Below are 17,443 nucleotides of genomic sequence, written 5' to 3'. Positions count from 1 at the left end.
TTTTTTTTAATCTTCTTTTTTTCAGATAATAAAAATTATATTTGTTGACATGCCTGAATGCCTGGCAGATAGTTTTGATAGGCAGGAAGTAAAACTGGGGTGGGGTTTTCTTGAGAGAGCTCAGGCCAGAGCTGAGCCCTCCTCTGCCTCCCACGCCGTTTCCCAGAATGCACTCGAATTCACACTGCTATGAATTTCCCCATTTTTTTGATCCCTTCCTGAAAGGTCAAGGAGAGATGGAAGATGTGGCCAGGGCGGTCGCTCTGTCAGAGATGACATGCTTCAGGTTGGACTTGAATTTCTTGCACCTGAGCTAATTGCTGCGGCAATGCATCCACCTATAAAATTACAGAGCAGCTCACCCAGGAGCCCTGCATCTGTTGCGCATTTCAACATCTCTCCTTCTCTGCTCTGAGGACCAGCCTGTCCTAGCATTTCCTGGGCCCATCCTTGGACACCAGCTCCAATGGCGGCCCTCACAGACTTCTCTTTTATGTACCGCTGGTTCAAAAATTGCAATCTGGTTCGAAACCTCTCAGAGAAGTATGTCTTCATCACTGGCTGCGACTCTGGCTTTGGGAACCTGTTGGCCAGACAGCTGGTTGACAGGGGCATGAAAGTGCTTGCTGCTTGCCTCACCGAGGAGGGGGCCCAGAAACTCCAGCAGGATACTTCCTACCAGCTGCAGACCATCCTACTAGATGTCACCAAGACTGAGAGCATCAAGGCAGCAGCCCAGTGGGTGAGGGACCAAGTGGGCGAGCAAGGTGGGGTGAACTGCAACCTTCAACATTCTCTTTCTTCTCTCCTCTCTCTCTCTCTCTCTCTCTCTCTCTCTCTCTCTCTCTCTCTCTCTGTCTGTGTGTGTGTGTGTGTGTCTGTCTGTCTGTCTGTCTGTCTGTCTGTCTGTCTGCCTCCTGTCCCTGTCCCTGTCTCTGTCTCTGTCTGTCTGTCTGTCTCTCTCTCTCTCTGTGTCTCTCTCTGTCTCTGTCTCTGTCTCTGTGTCTATCTCTCTGTCTCTCTGCCTCTCTGTCTCTCTGACTCTCTCGGGGACCCTGATGTCCACATGGGTTGGAGAGGGAAAGCAGGAAACAGGTTGGGAGGCTCAGGTCCAGATGAATCTGGAATCACTGCACGGTTTGGGCAGTTGACACAAGGAAGAAATGTCCCAAAGAAAGTATTTCGCTCTGAGGGGCAGGACAGAGCCAGCAGCTGGAATGTTCTGAGTGTCCAAATCACTAAAGATAGTGACGTCTTTTAGAGATTTGGAGAGTCCCACTGTTGGCTCCCATAAGACTGCAGGCTCAGGCTAGGGGCAAAAGCTGGGATTCCAAGAGTGGGGCACGCCGGCCTCTTCTGTACATCCCGTGGATGTGGCTGCCTCTAGCAGGGGTTACTCTCATGGGAAAATGAGCCTGTACCATGAATGTGTAGGGACTCGCCTGATGAACTTGTAGAGTTCGAGGTGGGGACACAGCATTGCTTAGTTACAGGAGCAAAAACTGGGACAAGTATTTGCTCCCAAAGAGTGGAAAGTAGGCCTCCACGCCTGAGTCGGGTCAACAACTATAGCTCTTTGTTGATTTTTTTTCCCTCTAGCATTTAGCCCTATCCAGTACCTAATGCATTTTACTTTCAAACAAAATATATTGTTCTTATTATTATCAGTGTGTGTGTGTGTGTGTGTGTGTGTGTGTGTGTGTGTGTGTTTGTACAGTGCATGAAGAGATCAAAAGAGGGCATTGATTCTGTTCTGTGGATTTGGAGTTACAGAGAAAGAAAAATCGGAGTAGGAAAGATGTGTGTGGAAACCAGATGATAACTTTTGGAAGTCCACGTCTCTCTTTCTACCACGTAAAGGCTGGGAATTGAACTCAGGTCATCCAGCCTTGTGCTGCAGACACCTTTACCTGTTGAGCCATCTTGTTGGCTCTCTCTTTCTTTATCACGTTTTTTTCTGCTGGAATAAAGCCCCCAAGAGCAAGTTTTTATGACTTTTTACTCACTCCATGCCCTTATTACCTAGGATGATATCTAGGGCCTAGGAAGGTGCTCAGTAAATATTTCCTGGCTGAGTTGGTTAATGAATAATTCAGCAAGGGTGAGTGTCTCCCATCACACTGTCTCAGCCTGGTCCCTGAATCCAGCCTCCAGCTCTTTGTGTTTATGACTCACTGGGTGTGTCCGCTCCTAACATTGCTGTAACAAATTCATGCAAATGTAGTGGGTTTAACAACACACGGTTATTACCTCATCGTTCCTGAGGAAATACATCCAAAATGGTTCTCACTAGCCGGGTCTTCTTGGGGAGGGGGAGGCGGGGCTCTAGGGCAGCACTCACTTCAGGATTCCCATCTTCAGAGGCTGCCTATGTGTCTTAGCTCAAGGTCCACCCCCTCTTCTAGTACACCTGAGCCACGCCTTTTTTTCTTTTTCTTTTTGGGGTTTTTTTTTTTTTGAGACAAGGTTTCTCTGTGTAGCCTTGGCTGGCCTGGACTCACTTTGTAGACCAGGCTAGTCTTGAACTCACAGCGATCCGCCTGCCTCTGCCTCCCGAGTCCTGGGATTAAAGGCGTGCGCCACCACGGACCGGCACGCCACGCCCTTCTTGTGCCTTTTAATTTCTCTGGCTTCTGCATTTTGCTTCCACTCGGGTGTCCCGTGGTTATATGGGCTAACCCAGTGAACCTGGGAGAATGTCCCCAGCTCAAGGTCAATTGATTAGCTGCCCTTCCTCCCACCTGTAGCTTTAATGCTCCCTTTCCCGTGCAACCTAACAAACCTCCATGTTCCTGGGACGGTGATGGCTACGGAGGACTGCTGTTCTGCATGTGCCACTGGGAGACATCTTTCATGTGAGAAGCAGTAGGGATTGTGTGTGGTGATGCACACTTGCATCCCAGAGCTCAAGGACCCGAGGGAGGAGGCTAGAGAGCATCCTGTAGGCAGCAGCCTCTGTTAGCCCTGCTCTGACTATCCTCCAGTCAGAAAAACAAACAAAAACAACACAGCCCGCTTCCCCCAGCACACTATCAGAGGCGTCAGTGGTATGTGGCCCTCGCTAGAGCAGACACCACTGATGTGTTAGGGTCTTGGTGGCTCAGGAGCCTCCTCTGTAAAGCAAGAGAGCCCCCTCACCTGGGAAGGCTCTAAGTCCTGCCCACCTATTGTCCTCCTGGACTCTCTCTAACCTGCAGAAGGAATAAGGTGAGGAGAGGCGTGGCTTAGGAGAGGACTCCGGAGCTAGTGCATCCTGGTCTGCCTTTAGGGGAGGGTGCTCCTGAGACCCTGAAGAGGGAAGAGGCTTCTGCTGGGTGTTTTGTTTTGTTTTTTACCATCGCCTCCCTCGGTGGAATTTCACTCAAAAGCTCAATACATAAAACAAAGGAAAGGAATGCTTCTCCCACAGCCCCCTCCCCTCGCAGGCTTGTGGGAACACTATCTTAGCATCACTGTCTGATGAGGGACCCAAGGCCCAGGGAGGGAAGGGATCTGTTCAAGGCTGATAGAGCCAGGCTAGAGCCTGAGTTTCCTCAGCCCCGAGGCCCTGGGTAACTGCATTGTTTTTCTCTAGTCCTATCTACCTAATTTAAGGAAGTAACATTTTCCATAAGTATTTATTAAATGCTCTTAGGCATTTATCTATAAACATTCTAGCAACACTGTTCTTTCTGGTCGCTGAACTCCTGGAGGTGTAAGACCCCCCAACTTATACACTTTATGTCCCCTCCTAGTACCTGGCACAGAGCAGATGTATGAATGAATGAATGAAGCAAGCTTGCCAGATGAACGAATGGATGCACCGACTGGGTAATAGTGAACTGGAACTTTCTCCTACTTAGAAGGACAGAGAAGAGCATGTGTGAATGGGAAGAGGACACAAGCATTAATCCGGCTATGTGAAATGGCATCTCTTACCCCATATCCAGTGGCTTCAGGGCCACTGGTTGCACACAGCTTGGGTTACAGCTGGCCCAGAACCAGGTTTAATTGGTAGAATGGGGGAGGGGCAGGGTGTCTTGTCAGGAACGTGGAAGCACTTTGGTCTTTGTTCGCTATAGCTCCCGTGCGGTCCCAGGCCACATGGTCCTTGAGTGTATCTGCGCACTGTCCTTGTGTGTAGTTCAACAGCTCAGCCATCCTCGGGCACTGAGCTATTGGGTATCAGGCCCTGGAACTTTCTCGGAAATTTTTCTTGGTCCTGTGTGATCGTCTCTGCCTTTCTCTCTTACCCTAGGCCTCTGGGCCCTAGTGAACAACGCTGGTATAGGCGTGCCCAGTGGTCCCAATGAATGGTTGACCAAGGAAGACTTTGTGAAAGTGATCAACGTGAACCTGGTGGGACTTATTGAAGTCACCCTGAACATGCTGCCGATGATCAAGAAAGCCCGGGGCAGGGTGGTCAACATGTCCAGTTCCGGAGGTCGCGTGGCTGTCATCGGTGGCGGTTACTGCGTTTCCAAGTTTGGCGTTGAAGCCTTCTCTGATAGCATCAGGTGACTGGGTCCTGGTGGTGTTCTTGGGGGCTTTGCCATGGCAACGCAGGCCTGAGAGTGGCAGTGTGTGGCAGGGTAGCTCTCGGGAGAGGAAGCTAAAGCAGCAGCCAGAGCCTTCTCCAAGGACCGAGAGAAGTGAAGAGACCAAAGTGAGGGCAGAAGACGTCAGGTGGGTCGTCCCTTGCATGGCCCCAGAGTGAGGAAACCCCTGAGAGATGTAGGAAGAGACTGGGAGGAGGGGACCGGGGAGGGAGACAGAAAGAGGGATGGGGAGAAAGAGAGAGATGGAGAGAGAGGGATGAGCGAGAGGCAGAGACAGAGACTCCAAACAGGAAGGCCTGCAGCACAGGTGCGTCTGAGCCCCTTAGAAGATGCAGGCCTCTTACAGATTCCCTTGTCCCTTTACCTCACATGGGTGATAGGTGTAGGACTGAGTGGAAAGCATCCAGGAGGAGGCAGCACTTTGGCCTAGATTCTTCCTGTTCTGTTTTGTTTTGTTTTAATCTAATGCAAATTGCCCCAAGCCTGCTGGGTCACTTGGGGAAAGGACTGAAGGCCCAAAGGAGGCTTATCTGTGAAAGGCAGTGCTGAGATTAGCAACCAACGGTGGAATGACCACTTTCAGGTTCCTCCACAGGTGTCTCTGATGCCTGTCATGAGGCTAGACCAAATGCAACTCCTTTATTTTGTTTTTTGTCTTTGCTTTTGTTTTTCGAGACAGGGTTTCTCTGTGTAGCCTCGCCTGTCCTAGACTCTCTTTGTAGACCAGGCTGGCCTCGAACTCACAGAGATCTGCCTGCCTCTGCCTCCTCAGTGCTGGGATTAAAGGCGTGCGCCACCACCGCCCGGCCAAATGCAACTTTTAATCTCACAGGCGCGAGCTTCATTTCTTTGGGGTGAAGGTCTGCATCATCGAGCCAGGGAACTACAAGACATCTATTCTGGGCCAAGAAGCTCTGCAATCGCGCATGAAGAAGCTGTGGGATCGGCTGCCACAGGAGACCCGGGACAGCTACGGAGAGGACTATTACATAGAGTGTGAGTCTCCGGGGAAGATTGGGGGGTTTGGGGGGGTTGCGGCACAGGTCCTTGGATTTCAGTTTATACAGGATGAGACAGAGCCCCAGAGATCGTACATATACTAGTAGCCAAGCGCTGTACGAAGTCTGAGATTAGATCTCAAGCGCCAGGAGACTGTGGGAAAGCTTAGGGGCTTGTGAGGGATGCTGCCTGACCCTGGTCCTCCAAACATCAGGCGCAGGCAGATCTTATGACGATGCACTGAGGAGAGAGAGCACAGCCTGTGTGCTGGAGCCAGACTGTCTTCTTCAAGTCCAGGCTCTGACACTTGGGAGCTTGGATGGTGCCTGCTTTTTGTTGATGTCATTTTCTTTTTAAGAGTTTTGTTATTGTCAGGCACAGTGGCACACACCTTTAGTCCCAGCACTGGAGAGTCAGAGGCAGGTGGATCTCTGTGAGTTCAAGGCCAGCCTGGCCTACAAAGTGAGTCCATGATAGCCAAGGCTACACAGGGAAACCCTATCTCAAAAAAAAAAAAAGTTTTGTTATTGCTGTTGTTGTCCCGTAATGGATTATGGTGAGAATTCAGTTCACAGACACACAGACACACACATAAACAAACACAGAGAGACATACATGCAGACACACACAGACACACACACACAGCGACATACATGCGGACACACCCACAGAGACACAGACAGACAGACAGACACACACACACACAGACACACACACAGACACACACACACACACACACACACACACACACACACACACACATACACACACACAGACTTGTAGAAACACTTGACCCCTGTAAGAACAACCTGAATTCAAATTTTGTACTTCCTGTCGCTATCGCCCTTAGATTAAACATGGCTGCCATCACACTGGTACCTACAAGCTCAACTTTTTACCTTACAAAGAGAGATCCTTAAAGAATCATTACTCAAGCTGGGTGCACCCCTTTAATTCCAGCACTGGGGAAGCAGGGGAGAGCGGATCTCTGTGAGTTCGAGGCCAGCCTGGTCTACAAAGCGAGTCCAGGACAGCCAGGGCTACACAAAGGAACCCTGTCTCAGGATAAAAACAACAACAAAGAATAATTATTCAAAGAGACAGGATGGTACAAAAACCTGCTAAGCTCAGCACTCAGGAGGCTAAAGCAGCCGACCAGCCTGAGCTACATAGTGAATTTGAGGCCACCCTGGTCTACAGAGTAAGACTTTGTCACAAAAACAAAGAGACAGAAATGACCTGAAAACCAAAGGGATGTGTTTATGAATTATAATACCCAGCGGGTGCTTAAGGTTAGCTTTCTGTTACTGCAACAGATAACTGAGATGACTGACCTAGAAAGAGAAAACGTTTATTTGGCCTACAACTTTGAGGATTTTTCAGCCCACGATTAGGTGGCTTTATTGTTGCTTTGGGCCCTGCAGCAGCACATCAGGCTCTCACAGCAAAGTGGTAACTCTTTATCTCGTTTCTGGGAGGCAAAAGAGAAAGAAGAGAGGGCCATGGCCTAACCCTAACCACCACAGTCCCCTTCAAAGCCTCCTGGAGACCTAAAGACCTCTTACCTCACTTTCTGGAGTTCTGAAATTGCCAAACTAACGCAATGAAAGTCAGGCTATCAGTCAAATCCATGGCAGGTCTGAAACTGCCCAGGACTGTGCGCCTAGTCTCAGTGACATGTTTTCCTGGACATTTTATGCCAACAGAGATACACGCCAAAAGCTCTGTCTTCACTCGGAACATCTTTCACAGCTACCCTGAGACTGTCCCACAGCAGACACTGGGGTGGACAGAATGGTACGCCTGCTCCTTGCTGCCTGTAGCTGAGGACACTGTGGGAGAGACAAACACCACACACAATTGGTGACCGATGTGGTTAAGTGTCACTGAGGAGAAACAAGGCTATGGGGTGACTAGAGGATTAAGAGCTGGGTGCTGCTGAAATGCGGATTTAATTAGTCAGCCTAGAAACTCCCCAAGTCTCTGTCCTAAGTGACTGCGTACTGCAGACGGAGACTGGAGTTTCCAGTCGGTAGACATGTTAGTCAATCCCGCAGAATGCGCATGAGCAGTGAGTGCTTGGAGCTCGGGCACCCGCCCATTCCAGGGACCCCTCCAGTCATGTTACACGGCTCTCAGAATGAAGGCTCCTTCAGCTAAGTTCAATTCTCGCATAGATTTTTAGGAGAAGTGAACAACAACAACGAAAAAACAAAGAAAAAACGGCTTAAAGATGAGCCTGGCAGACTTTCGGTGGCGCTCTTACTCACTACCAGCCTGGCAGCGGTGTGAAGGGGCAGGTGGGTGGCGAAAGCTTCTGGAGGCCTAGGTCCCCCGCACTGACGCCCTAGGCGGCTTTTTAAGAAGCTCAGAATGTCTGAGGACCATAAGGAGACCAGATGGGAAGCCCTGCTGAAACTCATAACGGAAAGCTGAAGTGGCAAGTCCTGGTGAGGTCTCAGGACAGGACAGGTCCCGGCTTTAAACCCCAGGCGCAGGCTCCAGATTTCTCGGCATTGCCTTTAACCCTTTGTGGAGTAGAACCATATTAAGGTGGTTCGCAGTCACCAGAGCAGGCATACCCTGGTGGCTCCAGGATAAACTGCAGCCTCATCTACAGCCTGCTGAGAGGCATCAAAACGTTTTATTCACCACCTTCTTAGGGAATGTTGGTTCAAAGCCCACCCAGGAGAAGAGACCAGAAAGTCTCTGTATCTGAGGGATAAAAACTCTTCCTCAAAGGCCCAAATGTAAATCGTCCACTCTTCCTCTCTGTCTAGGAGAGTAAAGGGCTGGATCTCTCCCTAATTCTTTGCAACATTGGAGCTAGCAAATACTTAAGGAAACAGTTTAAGAACGCACCACCCCTGTGTCTGGACCCCTCCTTCCAACCTCACTGTCTCTTGGGGATCTTCTGCTTGAGGCCCAGGAGCCATCTTCCCTCAGCTTGACTCCACCCCTGCTCAGCCTGCGTGGGTTCTATGTCCCTGAGAGAGTGTGCAGAACCCTTAATACATCCTCGATTCCCCTTCCTAGCCCAGGCCTTGCTGTGGGAGACTCGTGCCAGGTACAACACTGGTGGTGTCCTAGAACACCATCACTGTAGACAGCCTGCCTCTACGTGAGCACAGCTCTTGTGTGGGGGCGGGGCACACAATACGTAGCTATGTTCTAATTTTTGTCCTCAGGAAGCTCCTTAGAGGCTGATACAAGGACTCTGGAATGCCACTCTGCGGTCCCCACAAACTGTCCACGAGCAACCTGGCATAATGGATGATTTACCTGCCGAGAGAAGGGCCTAAGTTAGGATAGCTTTGTTACTGTTTCCCAGCGCTTATGCCTCCAGTCAGGAAAGCCTGACCCTGTAGTCCGCTTTCTCTGGAGTCCTCATCACTCTGGATGAAATTTGAATCCCCACGCCCCATTCTAATCGTCTATCTGTTCCAAAGTCGGGGAGCAGGGCATGGTGAGGTGCCCAAGGCTGGTCTGCTGTTTGTCATGAGCCCCAACAAGCTTGAACTGCTTAGATGCCCATCTGTGCTCCACTCGTGTGTGCAGAATCACTAGTTTTTAACACACACATACACACACACACGCACATGTGCGTGCGCTTTTGTAGAAAGCATGCAGTAACTAGGCACCTCACCAGCCAACAGTTTTCCTTACTTTCATGTTTTGTGTCTGCATCTTGAAGGAACCCGCCCCCGCTCCTTAAGGACCCCCATTAAGGCTGAAGTCCAGAAAAAGTCGGCCTATCCAGTTCTCCCCTAAGGACCCCCATCAAGGACAGCCAGCTCGTGTAGGGTCCAGCTTGAACTTCAAGACTCAGATCTCTGGAGGGAAATCTTTAGTCTATTCCCGGAGTCCCCACTGAGAGACGGAGTCCGTTGTCGATGCAAACGCATAGGAATTTATTGAGCCAAGGCATCAGGGTCTGCCAAGCTCTTTCGAGTTGGAGACTCTGAGACGCAGAAGCGTGGGCTTTTTATACCCTTTACAGAAGCAGAACTTAGCAGAGAAATTTGATTGGTTAATAGACCAGCATTGGGACTTTTTTTAGTTGCAGAGGGGTAAGTACAACTTTGGGGTAGTGGACATTTTTAAACACAAGCTGTACCACAAACTGGCTGCCCTTGAGTCAAGCTGGGCTCTTCAGGGTTACTCCCGTCCCTGCCACACACATACAGTGATCTGATATCACTGTCTGTCCTTGGCTCTGTAAACTTTTATCACACGCTTTTTCCATCCTGTCCTCCCACATCATCTGCTCTGCTATAACTATGGTTTGGATTGGAAACGTCTTTCAAAGGCTCACGTGTTAAAGGCTGGGTCCCCAAGACAACAATGCTCAGAAGCTGGGCTTGTGGGGAATGATTGGATCACACGGGCCCTGAGGTTGTCAATGGATCATCAGTCCAGCTGGGCTGTAGTTCAGTGGTAGGGTACTTTTACACACACACACACACACACACACACACACACACACACACACACCAGGAAAGACAGGAGAGACAGATGTGAAGGCTCACACTTGTAATTCCAGTACTTGGGAGACTAAGGCAGGGGGATTGCCATGAGTTTGAGGCCAGCCTGGGCTATATCGTGAGTTCCAGGACAGCTTAGGTTACAGAGTGAGACTTTCACTTCAAGACAAAGCCAAGCAAACTAAAGATTAATCTACTGATGGCTGGTCCTTCCCTGGCCTGTGGGAGATGATGTGGACTTTATCTGCGCCCTAGTTGAAAGGGTGGCTGTGCTCTTAGGGGCTCTACCCGTGTCCCCATTCCCTCTATCTCCACCTTTCTTTCATCCCTTTCTCCTTGGATACCATGAGGAGAGCGACTTTTCCTGCCACCCCTGATGCTTGGCCTCGTGGCAAGCCCAAAGAGCAACAGGACAAAGTGACCGTGGAGTGCAGCGCTCTGAAATTGTGGCCCAGATCAACCTTCCCTTTCTGCTTTTCTCTCAGGAATAGAGAGAAAAGATGGCAACCGTCTTTGCTGTTCTCTAGGGTCCATGTTACCACCTCTGTTTTACGGATGTTGAAGCTCCAGGTCAGACAGCCACGAAGTGGTTTGTTGTAGAAGAGTTGGGCAAGTTCTTCTTGTTGGTCACCTAATAAAGCAATGATATTTCAGGACACAGCTCTAGTGCTTAGAAAGAGAAATAATACATTGTACCAATGATCCTGTGCATGGTGTAAAAGACTTGCTTTAAATGTTGCATCAGATTTCTGAGAGGCAGGGAGCTTGGATAGAATTCAGGAGGGAAAAGCACACATTTTAAAAAAGAATAACCCGGCCGGGCAGTGGTGGCTGGTGCAGTCAGGCATGGTGGCGCATGCCTTTAATCCCAGCACTCGGGAGGCAGAGGCAGGTGGATCTCTGTGAGTTCGAGGCCAGCCTGGTCTACAGTGTGAGGCCAGTGTGGTCTACAATGTAAGTCCAGGACAGCCAAGGAAACCCTGTCTCAAAAAAAAAACAAAAACAAACAAACAAAAAGATAATAATCTGGGCATGGTGGCGCATGCCTTTAATCCCAGAACTTGGAAGGCAAAAGCAGGCAGATCTCTGTGGGTTCAAGGCCAGCCTGGTCTACAAAGAGGACAGCCAAGGTTGTTACACAAAGAAACCATGTCTTGAAATGATGGTGATGATGATGATGATAAAAGGCTTTTGTTCTATCTTCCTTCCACTCCCAATATCTCAAACAGACACTGAAAAGCTGGTTAACTTGATGCAGAGGGCATACTTGAATCTCAGCGACGTCACCAACAGCATGGAGCATGCCATTGTCTCCAGGAGCCCCCGCATTCGCTACAACCCTGGCCTGGATGTCAAGTTCCTGTATATCACCCTGGCTAAGTTGCCCACCCCTGTGACAGATTTCATCCTGAGCAGATACTTGCCAAGGCCAGCAGACAGTATCTGAGCTGAGGAGCTCAAGGGGTGGCCAGTAGGGCCTGGGGGAGTGGGCAAGATGCTCCGGGATCACAAGAGACATTGTTATATATCTCGTGGGCACTGCCGGCTCACGTCTCCTCCCATCTGCTGGGGCCTCCGGAAACCTGGCGCGGCCCCTGCTGACGTAGAGACGTGCAACATAGGCTCCCAGTCATCTGTACAAGTGGTCCTGGCCCTGTAAAAGTGAGGGGGAAGAAAACTGGCTTCTGTTGAGCACCGAGCTGTCACCACCTCTGTAAAACGCCACAAGAGGATCCCCGGCCCCTCCCCACAGCTCTCTAAATAGGCACCAGTTTGGCAATCTATGGGATGTGTAATATGGCAGCCAGAGCTGCCAAAGTGTATCCAGAGATGGCTTCACATAGTTTTCTTTGTATTTCTCTATCTGCAGGTGATTGGGACCCCACAGAGCACTCACTTCTTTAGTCACCACTGATTAATGATTTACGTATTTATTGAGCACTTACTGTGTACCAGGCACAGAGGCTCTAGGGATGAAATCATGGTTTTTGTTTTTGTTTTTGTTTCTTTTTTTTTTTATTGTTTGCCTTGTGTTTTATTGTGTTACAATATCTAGCAGCTAGGACAGTGACAGAAGGGACAGAAAGCAGAATGTGAACATTTGAAGGACCCTGGAGTTACAGTGCAGTAGTTTCCAGACTCAGAAGTTTATATCATAACCACTTGGTTAATTAAAATGCATATGGAAGCTGGAAACAGAGGATCCGGCTCAGATTCCCAATATCCACACGGTGGCTCACAGCTGTCCACAATTCCAGTTCCAGGGGATCTGATGCCCTCTCCTGACCTCCACAGGTACCAAGCATGCAGGCAAAAACACACATACATGTAAAATAAGATAAGTAAATCTTTTTTTTTTTAATACATATGGTATCTGGGCATGGCATCTCATGTCTGTAATCCCAACACCTGTGGAGCTGAGACAGGGGGATTTTTGTGAGGTGCAGGCAAAAACACACATACATGTAAAATAAGATAAGTAAATCTTTTTAAAAAAAATACATATGGCATCTGGGCATGGCATCTCATGTCTGTAATCCCAACACCTGTGGAGCTGAGACAGGGGGATTTTTGTGAGGTCTAGGAAAGGTTAGATTACAAAATGAGACACTGTCTCAAGAAATAAATAAACCAGGCTGGAGAGACGGATCAGGGGTTAAGAGCACTGTCTGCTCTTCCAAAGGACCAGAGTTCAATTCTCAGCAATGACGTGGTGGCTTACAATCACCTGTAATGAGATCTGGCGCCTTCTTGTGGTGGGCAGGCACACATGTGGGCAGAATACTGTATAAATAATAAATCTTTAAAAAGACAGAAAGAAGCCCCAGGAAACAAAGGAAGATTTCATATGAGCTCAGTGTTAGAAAACCTGACTCAGTGGACCTCAGGCAGAACCCAGAACTGTGAACTGTGCACCAAGGACCTAATACATCTGTGCGCCTGAGAGCTCCCGAGAGTTCCACAGGGGACGCAGCTAATGCGCTCAGAGTGGGACTCATTCACCCAAAGCCCCCGCTCACCCTGAGACTAGTGGGCAAACAAACAGATCCCTGTTCCCAGCCACTGTATGGCGATTGACTGTAGCATCTTCAAAAAGTCAATGGACTAAGTAACACATATCTTTAGACACGGCTGTAAACTTCTGGGTTATATGAGCTTTTATTGAAAAGAAAAAAAAATTTTTTTTTTAGATACTGAGGATTAAACCCAGAGCCTGAACCTCCTAGGCAAGCACTCCACCACCGAGCTACATCCGCAGCCCTCGAGTTTTCAGTTAGAACCTTACAAAGGAACTAAGGCTGGCCTTGAGCTTGGTTGGTTGGTTGGTTTTTTGAGACAGGGTTTCTCTATGTAGCCCTGGCTGTTCTGGGCTCACTTTGTAAACCTGGCTGGCTTTGAACTCAGAGATCCGCCTGCCTCTGCCTCCCTAGTGCTGGGATTAATGGCGTGCACCACCACACTCTGCTTCTATAACCTTCAGTATTGCCTCAAACTCACAATATTTCTACCTCTGCTCCCAGAGTGCTGCGATTACAGATATGTGCCACCAGTCCCAGTAATAACAACGATTGAGTAACTAAATAAAAATGTTTAAAAATGTTGATGACTGTCCATGCAATAAAGGTCAAATATGATTATTTAAAATAAAAACGTCTTCATGTTTCATCAATTTCTGGCTGAGGTTGAGGGTATATATGACTTGGTTCTTTCCCAAAACTCTTCCCAAATAAGGCGACTGTCACAGTTTCGAGGGATTAGCAGGAAGACACACCTTGGCAGGGAGGAGGACACACTGCGCGATCCACTACAGTCTATTGCTTTTGCTCCTAGCACTAAATTCTGATTCTGATAGAAAGAACTGAGCTAGAAGTAAAGGAGACGCCTCCCCACTTGACTTAAGTCTTAGAGAGCATGAGCCAGCGGCTGACTGACAGCCTCAAGGACCCAGGTCCTGCTTGCTTGGCTCTGTACTTGCGGCTTCAGCGTCTTCAGTGCCAGTGGCAGGATCTGTCATTGCTTCTCCGCCCCTCACTCACAGAGGAAACGGCTTGCTTTCCGTGGCGTTCCAGGCACAGAAAGCTGTCTCCGCAGAGGCCCCATGGAGGTCTTATAGAATTCCGCATACTCGAAGTGGCTTAGGCTTGTCCATCCCGGAAGCCATCCCCAGCCGGGGTGGTCCTCATCTAGAGAGGAGGGCCCCCACGCAGACTCCCTCCTCCACGCTGGCAACTTGTCTGCCTTGAGCTTGGGCAGGTCTTGTACATGCTGTGGCAATCTGTTAGCTCTTCCGTGGAGCTGCCCTGCTGTGCCCGGAAGTTTCCCTGAAGTCAGCTACCACCTGTTAAACCTTTCTGCCTTGGAGATCCCCGAGCCTTGAGGGGGAGAGGTGAAGATGCATCTTATCTGATGCGTTAGATTAGGCCTGAGAGTTCCCGTATCTCTCACTCTCTATAGGTAGACCTGTTGTGAGTTTCTGTCAGCTGGCACCTCCTGTAGGAAGATGAGGGTTGAATGACACACTGATTTGAGGTGATTACAGTGAGTTATTAAGAGTTCTTTTATTTTCTGTGTCCACTTAGCAGAATAATAGTAGGTAGTTTTTTCCCCTAGGGACAGTGACCTATGTAGCCACAAGTTCTTGGCCTCATGGACAGTGTCAGATAGAGGCTACGTATTGTAGAACGGGCCTTCAAGCCCTTTTTAAAGAATAATTTATTGATTTTAATTTTATGCGTATGAGTGCTGGGAATTGAACCCGGGTCCTCTGGAAGAGCAGCCAGTGCTCTTAACCCCTGAGTCATCTCTCCAGCCCCTCCAGGCCATTTTAAAATGGCATGTGTGCCACTATAACATCGGGGGACATATCTTGCCAGGCAGGCTGCTGTTGTAAGTAGTAGGGTTCACAGCCAGGTGAGATTGATGCTGACTTTTCTCCCCCAGTCTCTTGCACAGCTCTCTCCAGCTGTGAACGCTAGCCAATAGGTATGACACTTCCAACTGGGACCAGCTAGATTTCTCCACGTTCTATGACTCAAGTATGTGGTGTCTTCGGCAATAAGATCTTAACCATCAGGTTCTGGAGGGTGACCAATAGCACTGGCAATATCCTGTAATGTGTGGGGTGGGGTTCTATGGGACCTCAAAATGAGGTAACTTACATTGGGCACTGGAGGTTTTATTTGGTAATGTAAAGTGCCTAGTTGAGGTATTGCTCTCCCTTCATGGTGTAACTCTAGCTAAACTTGTTATTATATATATAATAACATAAATATATATTAAGAAGCAGTTACAGCAGCAGGATCCCGTATGGCCTTTTCAAAGGGCCCTTAGTGCTAGTTACCCCCTTCTCACTTATCTTCACCGAATAAATCTGTTCCGTGACATTTTCATCCGTGTATAAAATGTGTTCACATCGCTCTCACGTGTTCGCCTCACCCCTCCCTACAAACCCCCTTCCCCGTGCTCCGGTCTTAGACACTCATTCACTTGGCTTTCACAGCGCGCCTCCCAAGCTTCTAAAGCAGGCAGTGGCATGTTCTGACTCACCTTCTGGGTCTAAATTATTTATTGCCATTGGTTTGTTGTTCAACACAATGGGTTCCATTGTGACACTGTCATACAAAAAAATTTCCATACAGGAAAAAAATTTATATAAAATGTACATAATATATAATCATATATATTATGTACATTTTATATAAAAATTTTTATATAAAAATTTATATAAAAATAAATGTATTCATTTAAGTGTATGGTTTGATGAGGTTGTTTGGGCTGCTGTTGTTGTTTTGTCTGTTTGTTTCAGTGCTGGGCATCAAACCCAGAGCCTTGTACTCGTGCTACATCCCAGCATCTAAGTCTCACACTGTAAATACACCTAAGGGCAGCACCTACGAGAAACGCAGGATGTTTCCTTCACTCCTGCAAATCCTCGTGTCCACCTTGGGCACTGATCCCCCTCCTCCCCTCCTGAGTCCTCCCAGGTAGCTTTGCGCCTGCTCATCATTAGGAAGGTCTCTTTCTACACAGCGTGGGTGAGCTGGAATGAACCAGAGAGAGAAGCAAGTCCAGAGCTAACGCTAAGAAAAACAGATAATGATCAGCATGTACTGGACACAAGACAGTCTCAAGCACCGGGCCGTCTTCCACATGAGCCATTTAACTGCGTTTAGCCTCTGCAGCAAGTACCCAGATGGTGCTCCTACTTTACAGGAGGAAGCTGAGGCTCAGACAGGCCAGGGGACCCTGCACATGGTCACAGAGCCGGTAAGTACAGTCAGACCTCTCACCCTGGGTCACTTGAAGTTTCCAGGAGGACAACAGCAAATCCTCCACAGTGCTCACCTCATGCCAGAGGGAGTCACTGTTCTAGTTTTAGCCAGGAAGAGACCAGGCCCAGAGAGGGTCACCAAACTGAGTTCTAGAACACCGTACTCCATCACACCTGGCTTTACTTCTGCTCCAGCTGCCCGCTTGGGAACAGCAGGGACTGTCCAGGCTTCCTTCAAGTTGCACGATGCCTTCCCTGATAGCTTTAGCCTTTCTTCCAGCCCATTCCTCAGGAGCTCCGGGCCCTCCAGGGGCGTTTCTTTCCTGGGGAATATGGTTGTTCTCCCTTGGAACTTCAGCGGGTTCCCAGACATCCAGTGCACGCTCCCCCCAACCTCAAAGGAAGGTGGAAGGAAGAATAAGAGCCCAGGTGCCCCAAGTGGCTGCTCTTGCCGAGCCAGCCTGTCAGAGACAGTTTATGCAAGCACGGTGTGCCCACTGCCTCTACACTCCACCAAACACATCAGGGTGCTAATGGAAAACTCAGAATAAGGAGCAAATTGTTCCTTTTTGGAATTTGTGATGTGATGCAAGAAATGAAAATGAGTTGGAAGTAAATAATTCCAGAGGCAAAACAGAGACCCCACTGACAACATGTCAGATGGCTTGGTACATGGGGAGTGATGGCAAATCTCTCTGATAACTCTTCTCTCTAATTTAGGAGAAGGAACGATCCAATTTTTTTATTTAATTTTTTTAATACTTGGGGTTTTTTGTGTTTTGATTTTTTAAAAAGATTTATTTATTATGTATACAGTACTCTGCCTGCATGTACACCAGCATGCCAGAGGAGGGCATCAGATCACATTATAGATGGTTGTGAGCCACCATGTGGTTGCTGGGAATTGAACTTAGAACCTCTGGAAGAGCAGCCAGTGCCCTTAACCTCTGAGCCTACCTCTCCAGCCCTTTAATTTAATTTTTTAAAATTTATTTTATTTATTTATTTATTTATTTATTTATTTATTTATTCTTGGTTTTTCAAGACAGGGTTTCTCTGTGTAGTCTTGACTGTCCTGGACTCGCTCTGTAGACCAGGCTGGCCTCGAACTCACAGCGATCCGCCTGCCTCTGCCTCCCAAGTGCTGGGAT

The 17,443-nt window shown here is 48.6% G+C and overlaps 1 protein-coding gene across 1 annotated transcript; it reads left to right on the top strand.

Moving 5' to 3' along the window:
• Positions 1-233: 233 nt before the first annotated feature.
• On the top strand, positions 234-13,672 carry SDR9C7 (short chain dehydrogenase/reductase family 9C member 7). Its single transcript, XM_084758588.1, has 5 exons — positions 234-767; positions 4,238-4,496; positions 5,371-5,534; positions 11,251-12,462; positions 12,600-13,672. Exons 1-4 carry the CDS (start codon positions 467-469, stop codon positions 11,466-11,468), a joined length of 942 nt encoding a protein of 313 aa, XP_084614714.1. The 5' UTR covers positions 234-466; the 3' UTR covers positions 11,469-12,462; positions 12,600-13,672.
• Positions 13,673-17,443: the final 3,771 nt, after the last annotated feature.

This window comes from Acomys minous (genome assembly GCF_964271855.1).
Source record: "Acomys minous genome assembly, chromosome: 15".
Lineage (NCBI taxonomy): Eukaryota > Metazoa > Chordata > Mammalia > Rodentia > Muridae > Acomys > Acomys minous.
This window is presented reverse-complemented; position numbering and strand designations above follow the sequence as displayed.

Bases quoted from the DNA above. Each gene is read 5' to 3' on its own strand.
- SDR9C7 (XM_084758588.1), top strand. From the start codon at position 467: ATGGCGGCCCTCACAGACTTCTCTTTTATGTACCGCTGGTTCAAAAAT. The intron at 4,497-5,370 runs GTGACTGGGTCC...TTAATCTCACAG, and splicing joins GCCTTCTCTGATAGCATCAG to GCGCGAGCTTCATTTCTTTG. The intron at 5,535-11,250 runs GTGAGTCTCCGG...TATCTCAAACAG, and splicing joins AGAGGACTATTACATAGAGT to ACACTGAAAAGCTGGTTAAC.